At 44.9% G+C, this 8,827-nt stretch overlaps 1 protein-coding gene across 1 annotated transcript; it reads left to right on the plus strand.

Moving 5' to 3' along the window:
* The first annotated feature begins 1,120 nt into the window (after nt 1–1,120).
* On the plus strand, nt 1,121–3,979 carry LOC109793986 (uncharacterized). Its single transcript, XM_083064340.1, has 4 exons — nt 1,121–1,596; nt 1,684–1,889; nt 2,055–2,395; nt 3,848–3,979. The coding sequence occupies exons 1-4, from the start codon at nt 1,121–1,123 to the stop codon at nt 3,977–3,979; spliced, it is 1,155 nt and encodes a 384-aa protein (XP_082920466.1).
* Nucleotides 3,980–8,827: the final 4,848 nt, after the last annotated feature.

An 8,827-nucleotide genomic window follows, 5' to 3' on the forward strand; every position in this document is an offset into this window, starting at 1 on the left:
CAGTGCAGCCGTATTGAAGTTCAGAAACTTCAATACGGCCGTATTGAGTTCAGTGCGGCCGTATTGTAGTTTAAAATGTTCAATACGGCCGTATTGAACTTTTGGGAGGCCGTATTGGGCTTCATTCCCTCCACTTTCTTATTTTTTGCTACTCTAAGACCTCTAAACCTACAGATTGTCATCCCACGGTCTTGTAAGAGTCCCTTTGGCTGACTTTCCTTTGATCTTCGAGAGTCTTCGAGTCTTATTTCTGACCCGGACAATTTTAGGGGTCTACAGCCACTAGGGTGGTGCTGTTATAGCCGTTGAGCGGTGCTGATCTAGCTGAATGGTTGTGATGTAGTGTAAGCTGTGTGGGTGTACTAATAGTGGTAGATATTTCCATTGTATATTCTATATGTATGTTGATTTCTTTACACTAGCTTACCCTTTTGTTGTTTCCATGATGTTTGGACTGCAATGATCATACTATGTATGGGAGCAGGGCAGGAATAGGTCGGTGGCTAGTAGTTGGGTTGTAGCTGGCAGTTGGAGCTAATCCTCTTAGGATGTCTGTATTTTGTTGTTTGGCTACTCGGTGTAGCAATTGATTGATGTATCTTTTGTACACTCTAACCCTATTCAGACTGGAACTTTGTATATTTATATATTCTAGATCCTATATTCATATACTTGTTCTATCTGTCTGGTGTTTCTAGTGTATTGTACCGTGTGTAGTGACCAGCTGTGATGTCTACTGTGCTAAAAATTGCTATGATGATTTGTTGTGCTGTTCATTATTGTTTGGTTTAGTTATTGTTTACTAAATATGCTGTTATTTTTGTAGACGATGACTAAGACCAATGAGCAGATAGCCCGTGCCATAGAGATGATGGCCATGGCTATGCAACAGAAAAATGCCTATTTTGCTAGGATAGAGGCTGAGAGAGCTGCAGCTAGTGCAGCAAGACCTGAAGGGTCACAGGAAAGCCAGGATCTTGCGAAGTTCCGGAAGTGTAATCCTCCACAGTTTGCAGGGGATGCAGATCCAGAGGTAGCTGACCGCTAGATTTGTGAGCTAGAGAAGATCTTTACTGTCCTGGGATGTCCTCCAGAGAGGAGGTTAGTGTATGTTGTGTATATGCTTGTGGGGGAGGCTGAACATTGGTGGAGGGGTACCTGTCAGATGCTTGTTGCCAGAGGAGTTACAGTCGACTGGGAATGCTTCAGGACGGTGTTCATGGAAAAGTATTTCCTTGAGAGCGTGAGACACGCTAAGGAGGCTGAGTTTTTGAGGCTACACCAGGGAGGGATGACGGTTTCTAAATATGCAATGAAATTCGAGCACCTGACTCGTTTTTATTCGCATGGTATAGCTGAGGCCTGGAAATGCAGGAAGTTTGTTGATGGCTTGAGATATGAGCTGAAGAGAGTGGTGGTGCCCATGGCCATCACTGAGTTCCTGGCCTTAGTGGAGAAGTCAAAAGTGGTGGAGCGGTTGGAGGGTGGCAACCGGGTTGTGAGGACTGCTGGAGGGCCATCTGGGTCCAAGAAGGGGGAGAGTCAGAGGAAGCCGTACGACAGGCCCCAGTCACAGCAAGGGGGTTATGTTGCTCGGTAATCTTCTAGTGCTGCTAGTGGAGGTAGACAGAGTGGAGGTGCCACTCTGAGGTGTTTCAGGTGTGTTGGGCCCCACTTTGTCAGGGACTATCCGCACACGGAGAGCCGCTATTTCAGATGTCATCAGATGGGCCACGAGTCGGCCAACTGTCCCACTAGGAGCAGACCAGAGAGGAGAACTCAGAAGAGTGATGGGCAGAGGGCTGAGACTCTGAGGAGTAGTGCACAGAGAGCTGATACTCAGAGGGGTGACAGACCCACTACTGCTGGTAGGGTGTTTGCCTTGACAGGTGCTGAGGCTTCGACTTCTTCTGATCTTGTGAAGGGGAAGGGAAAAGCTGCTGGTAAGGATGTGATGATTCTGTTTGACTCTAGTGCTTCACATTCCTTTATATCTTATGCATGTGCTGCTATGTTGGGTGTGCCTGTGTGTGATTTGGGGTTGAGACTGCTAGTGTCGACGCCCGCTTCTGCTCCTGTGATTGCTTCTGAATTGTGTGTGGGTTGCCCGGTTGTAATGAATGAGAAGAAGTACAAGGTGAACCTAATTTGTTTACCTTTGGTGGATATTGACATAATCTTGGGAATGGATTGGTTGTCTACCAATCGCATTCTAATAGATTGTGCCAATAGGCGGTTGATCTTTCCTCAGGAGGAGGATGAGATGTTGATCTCAGCTGGCCAAGCTGAGTCCTTGCTGAGAGATAGGGCAGAATGCTGTCTTCTGCTTGCTGCATTGAGTGTTGAGACTGAGCGGGTCATTTCTGAAATCGATGTGGTACGGGATTTTGCTAAGGTATTCCCAGATGAGGTGCTTGGGTTGCCTCCGGTTAGGGAGATGGAGTTTAGCATTGACCTGGTTCCAGGTGCGGGACCAGTGTCGGTGGCTCCTTATAGGATGGCTCCTACTGAGCTGGCTGAGCTGAAAGGTCAGTTGGAGGACTTGTTGAAAAAGTAGTTGGTGCAGCCGAGTGTTTCGCCGTGGGGTGCTCCGGTGTTGTTAGTAAGGAAGAAGGATGGAGGTAGTCGACTGTGTGTTGATTACCGGCAGCTAAACAAGTTGACCATTAAGAACAAATATCCACTTCCCTGGATAGATGACTTAATGGATCAACTAAGGGGCGCGTCAGTGTTTTCTAATATCGACTTGAGGTCAGGATATCACCAGATTCGGGTGAAGGAGGGTGACATACCGAAGACTTCTTTCAGGACTAGGTATGGTCACTATGAATATGTTGTGATGCCGTTCGGTGTGACCAACGCCCCCGCAGTGTTCATGGACTACATGAACAGGATCTTCCGACCGTTCTTGGATAAATTTGTGGTGGTGTTTATTGATGATATCTTGATCTATTCAAGAAACCTAGAGGAACATGGAGAGCACTTGAGGACGGTGTTGGAGATTTTGAAAGTGAAGCAGCTGTATGCTAAGCTTTCAAAATGTGAGTTCTGGTTGGATGAGGTGAAGTTCTTGGGCCACGTGATTTTAGCTGAGGGGATTGCTGTTGATCCGGCTAAGGTGGAGTCGGTGTTGCAGTGGGAATGCCCGAGGACTGTCACGGATATTCAGAGTTTTGTGGGCTTAGCGGGTTACTATCGGAGGTTCATTGAAGGATTCTCTAAGATAGTAGCGCCTCTGACCTAGCTGACTAGGAAGGAGCAGCCATTCATTTGGACTGATGCCTGTGAGCGGAGCTTTGATGAGCTGAAGAGGAGGTTGACTACTTCTCTTGTTCTAGTGTTGCCAGATTCTAGTGAGCCTTTTGACGTGTACTGTGATGCCTCTCATCAGGGTTTGGGTTGTGTGCTGATGCAAAATGGGAGAGTGGTGGCATATGCTTCAAGGCAACTGAAGATTCATGAGAGGAATTATCCCACTCATGACTTGGAGTTAGCAGCTGTGGTGTTTTCCTTGAAGATCTGGAGGCATTACTTATATGGTGCCCAGTTCAGCGTCTTCAGTGATCACAGGAGTCTGATGTACTTGTTTGATCAGAAGGAGCTAAACATGAGGCAGAGGCGGTGGATGGAATTTCTGAAGGATTATGATTTTCAGTTGATGTATCATCCGGGTAAGGCCAATGTGGTGGCAGATGCGCTGAGTAGGAAGTCTATCCACATGTCGAGTATGATGGTAAGAGAGCTGGAGCTAGTCGAGAAATTCAGAGATTTGAACCTCTGTGTGGAGTTAGCTCAGGATCACATTAGTTGTGGGGCAGTTACCATAACTAATGAGTTCTTGAGGCAGGTTGGACTCAAGCAGTTGCAGGATGAAGAGTTGGTGAGACTTCTTGGTTTGCTGGGTACCAAGAAGGCTGCTGGTTTTGAGCTGGGAGAAGATGAGATCTTGAGGTTCAGAGGCAGGATTTGCCTACCTTAGGATGCTGAGCTGAGGAGGGCTGTATTGGAAGAAGGCCACAAGAGTAGGCTCAACATACACCCGGGTATGACTAAGATGTACCAAGACCTCAGGAAGAATTTATGGTGGTCTGGTATGAAGAGGGAGATCGTTGAGTATGTGGCGCCCTGTCTGACATGTCAGAAGGCAAAGGTTGAGCATCAGAAGCCGAGTGGGTTGATGTAGCAGATAGAGATTCCGAAATGGAAGTGGGATAGTATCACTATGGACTTTGTTTTTGGGTTACCTAGATCAGCTAGGAACAGTGATGCTATGTAGGTAATTGCTGATCGGTTGACCAAGTCTGCACATTTCTTGCCTGTCAACATTAAGTGGTTCTTGGAGAAGTTGACACAAATATATGTGAGGGAGATAGTACGATTGCACGGGGTGCCTTCAAGTATTATCTCTGACCAGGATCCGAGGTTCACTTCTAGATTTTGGCAGAGTCTACACCAAACTCTAGGCACGAAGCTGAAGCTGAGTTTTGCTTATCATCCGCAGATGGATGGTCAGTCAGAGAAGACATTCCAGTCCTTGGAGGATCTGTTGAGGGCCTGTGTGTTAGACCACTTAGGTAGCTGGGAGGAGGTCCTACCGCTGGTGGAGTTTACTTATAACAACAGCTTTCATGCTAGCATTGGGATGGCACCATATGAAACCCTGTATGGTAGAAGATGTAGGACTCCTCTATGCTGATACCAAGAGGGTGAGTCAGTGGTTGTGGGACGGGAGTTGATCCTACAGACTACTGAGAAGGTGAAGATGATCCAGGAGAAGATGAAAACTGCTCAGAGTAGGCAGAAATCATATGCAGATAAAAGGCGTAAGCCTTTGGAGTTTGCTGAGGGGGAGCATGTGTTTCTGAAGGTGACTCCGACTTCTGGTGTGGGCAGGGTGCTGAGGGCATGGAAGTTAACACCGAGGTTCGTGGGTCCCTATCAGATAATACAGCGTGTGGGTCCAGTTGCATATCGGTTGGCTCTGCCACCGTCTCTTTCGAACCTACACGATGTATTTCATGTGTCTCAGCTGAGGAAGTATGTTCATGACCCAAGTCATGTGGTGCAACTGGACGATGTACAAGTGAAGGAAAACCTGACCTTTGAGAAGTTGTCGGTAGTTGTTGTGGATCATAGGCTGAAGGAGCTGAGGGGCAAGTCCATTGCCCTGGTGAAGGTCCTGTGGGATGCGGCTACCGGTGAGTCTACTTGGGAGGTGGAACAGCAGTGTCGGGACCGGTATCCGTTTTTATTCCCAAGTAAGTATGTTTTCAGGGACGAAAACTCCTGTTGCTGGGGAGGTTGTGAGACCCTCCCCTCTTTTCCTTTTTCCCGAATTTCCTTTACACTCTCATTCACTTCTCCTTTACTCTTCTATTTTGGCTGATTCTTGTTCTCTGGGTGGTGCTCTTTTGGATTGAAGGTGCTGAGTGAAGGTCAGATTTCGTGTTGAATCGTGCGGAGCTTCTTTCCTTCTTCCTTCTCCGTTCTCCATCTCTTTCAAACTCTTTCTTCTTCATTGTCTCTTCCCGAAGATTGGAAATCTTCTACCGAGGTAAGGGAAGTTAGTATTTTGCTGCGTTTTTGGCTGGAAAATAGGACTAGGAACTCATTTGGCTGCTGGTGATTGATTATGTTTGGCTGAGTTGCTGAAAATTGGGGTTTTGGGGTTTTTTTTTTGTGGTTTTGAGTCAAAATTTGGGTTTCTTTGATTTGTTGTTGCATGCACATAAAGCTGGTACTTTCGAACTCCTTGATGAAAATGTGACACATTGAACCGTTTGCATGCTGGTTTTCTGTTAAGATTTGCAGGTTTTGAGCAATTTTTGAACTTGGGGAAATTATTACTGTGTTTCGCGCTGGGCGCTGTTCTTCGTGCCGGGCGCGTGACCACCAAGAGACTCTATTTTGCCAAGCTCGCTGAGCGCAAGGGTGTGTGCGCCGGCCGAGCTTGAAAATAGAGGTGTCTGGTTGGCCCTCGCTTGGCGCGCCTTGAGCTGCGCTGGGCGCGATAGCAATGGTAACATGTGGGGGGATGCTCTAGTGCCGCGTTGGGCGCGTGTTTGGGTTCGCTGGGCGCGGAGGCTCCTTTGGAGTCTCTGCCAAGAGGGTGCTAGGTGCAATGCAAATTGCGCCGGGTGTGAGACCTTAGTGGGTCTCTGCCATCCCCACGCTGGGCGCGGGTTAGGCCACCCTAGGCGCGTGAGAGCCTTGAGCTCTCTGGCTGAGGTGCGCCGGGCGCGAGTATGCTTGCGCCGAGCGCGCTAGTCCACTGGTGACCTCTGGATGTGCCATGCCGGGCGAAACCATGAGTGCGCCAGGCGCGCAGGAACATGTTTAATTGATGTACAAATTAGCTGATAAACTTTGTTGAAAAGGCTGTAAAAGGTTGTTTTAAGCTGAATTGGATGTCTTGCTGTGTTGAGTTAGCTGTTATTGATAAGTGTAGATGCCTTATATATGTCATTGTTGTACTCTGGAATGATGAGCTAAGGAGTGAGTAGAAAGTTGTGTCGAATTCTACTAATTATGTTGTATGCTGATGGATTGTGCTGTGTTGTTTGATTTCTGAACTGTATGCTGATATGTGAACTAGCCGCTATGTCGGTGCTGATAGCCATTATTTTGGTGATGTTATAACCACTATGGTGGTGCTATTATAACCGCTATGGCGGTGCTATTAGCCACTAGGGTGGTGCTGTTATAGCCGTTGAGCGGTGCTGATGTAGCTGAATGGCTGTGATGTAGTGTAAGCTGTGCGGGTGTACTAATAGTGGTAGATATTTCCATTGTATATTCTGTATGTATGTTGATTTCTTTACACTAGCTTACCCTTTTGTTGTTTCCATGATGTTTGGACTGCAATGATCATACTATGTATGGGAGCAGGACAGGAATAGGTCGGTGACTGGTAGTTGGGCTGTAGCTGGCAATTGGAGCTAATCCTCTTGGGATGTCTGTATTTTGTTGTTTGGCTACTCGATTTAGCAATTGATTGATGTATCTTTTGTACACTCTAACCCTATTCAGACTGAAACTTTGTATTTATATATTCTAGATCCTATATTCATATACTTGTTCTATCTGTCTGGTGTTTCTAGTGTACTGTACCGTGTGTAGTGACCAACCGGGTCGTTACAACTCTTGTATTCACTTTTGAACATTTGAGAAATAAAACTTCAGATTTCTCTCTCAAGAGTCTCTCCTAAAAACCGTAGAGAATTCTCTATTTAGGTTTCTACCAAAGGTGCTTCAACCTTTGCTTGGTTCCTCAAGCTTCTACCTCAAGCTAAGGAGTAACCGAATCATCTCAAGGCTTCTCCTCCATTGAAGATTACTTTGTGGAGTTTCAAGCTTCCTTTAAAGTCTACCTCAAGAGTTTCTTCGGCCCTTGCATGGAGAACTTGAAGAATCAACATTCTTCACCAAGTAGCTCCATCATTTTTGGTATCTAGAGCCTAGTGCTCTTGAGGTTTTGTGTTGTAACTTTTTTGTGTGAATCCGTGTTGTATCTTCCTTCTCCTATCTCTAAACTTGTGTTTGCTGCATGGATCTAGTTCTAATACATTGTTTGATGGATCATATATGTCATGTGTGAACTAAATTGATTCATGTTTTTGCTTGTTCCTATTAATCCATGAATCAATTATTTTGAGCTTTAGGTTCTCTTAAACCTTGTGCGTTTTGTGTTTTGATTGAGTCTCTCCATTCCTTAACATGTGTCCGTGATTGGACAACATTCATTTAGCATTATTCTTATTTTTGAATCACTTGTTTTGTCATAGAAGTCATGTGTATTCCTTTACATGTTGAAAATTCCTAGACTAACTTGTTTAACCTAATTTTTTGTGTTGTTTGTGAAACTTTGTTTGGTGCATCATTTTCTTATTAAATCTGTGCCTACCTATATGTGCATTTGTGTTACATGTTTGAGTTCATAATTTGCTATTAGTTCTAGCAAATTTCTTAGAGTTAGGTTTCTATTATGTCTTAATAAAAGTTTTGTCAAAAAAAATTGTTAAACACTATTTCCTATTAGATTTTCTTTGAGTCTTGTGTGTGGCTGAAACCTATTGAAAATTTTAAAACATTAAAGCAGAGACAAAACAGAGTTGTATGTGTTCTTAATGCATGAGAAAAACAAAAGAAAAAAAGTGCATAAAAATTTGACCTAAAAATACTACAAAATTGGAAGCACTAGTTAGAATATACTATGAACACCTCTTGTTTTGTGAAAATATTTTGGCAGCAGTTTTATTAGCCTAAAACCGAGACTTATATGTGTTAAAAATGCATTTGAACTCCTGATCATTAAAAGAAAAAAAAGTGAAAAATATTTTGCAAAAAGAAAAGAAAGAAAATAGCAAAAGAAAAAGCCAAAAGGAGTGAAAAACCTAGTGTAATTAGCTCTCGGTTTTGGTGTGTTCTTGCCTATAACTGTAGACCCCTAAAATTGTCCGGGTCGGAAATAAAGCTCAAAGACTCTCGAAGACCGAAGGAAAGTCAGCTGGAAGGACTCCTGGAAAACCCTAGGATGATTCTTTGTAGGTCTAGAAGTCTTAGAGTAGCTTCAAATAAGGGTGTGCGAGGATTGGAGCTCAATACACCCTCCCAGAGGTTCAGTACGGCCGTACTGAGCCATTTGAACTGCAATATGGCCGTAGTGAACTCAATACGGCCGTACTGAAGTTTTTGAACTTCAGTACGGCCGTACCAAATTCAATACGGCCGTACTGTAGTTCAAAAAACTTCAGTACGGGCCGTAGTGAAATCAATACGGCCGTACTGAAGTTTTTGAACTTCAGTACGGCCGTACCAAATTCAATAC

The sequence above is a fragment of the Cajanus cajan genome, chromosome 9, assembly GCF_000230855.2.
Source record: "Cajanus cajan strain Asha chromosome 9, NIPB_CcT2T_4, whole genome shotgun sequence".
Lineage (NCBI taxonomy): Eukaryota > Viridiplantae > Streptophyta > Magnoliopsida > Fabales > Fabaceae > Cajanus > Cajanus cajan.

Excerpts from the sequence above, each read along its gene's own strand:
- LOC109793986 (XM_083064340.1), top strand. The coding sequence starts at position 1,121 with ATGCTTGTGGGGGAGGCTGAACATTGGTGGAGGGGTACCTGTCAGATG. Across the intron at positions 1,597-1,683 it reads CAAGGGGGTTATGTTGCTCG|GGACTATCCGCACACGGAGA; the intron begins GTAATCTTCTAG and ends CCACTTTGTCAG. Across the intron at positions 1,890-2,054 it reads TAGGGTGTTTGCCTTGACAG|TGTCGACGCCCGCTTCTGCT; the intron begins GTGCTGAGGCTT and ends TGAGACTGCTAG.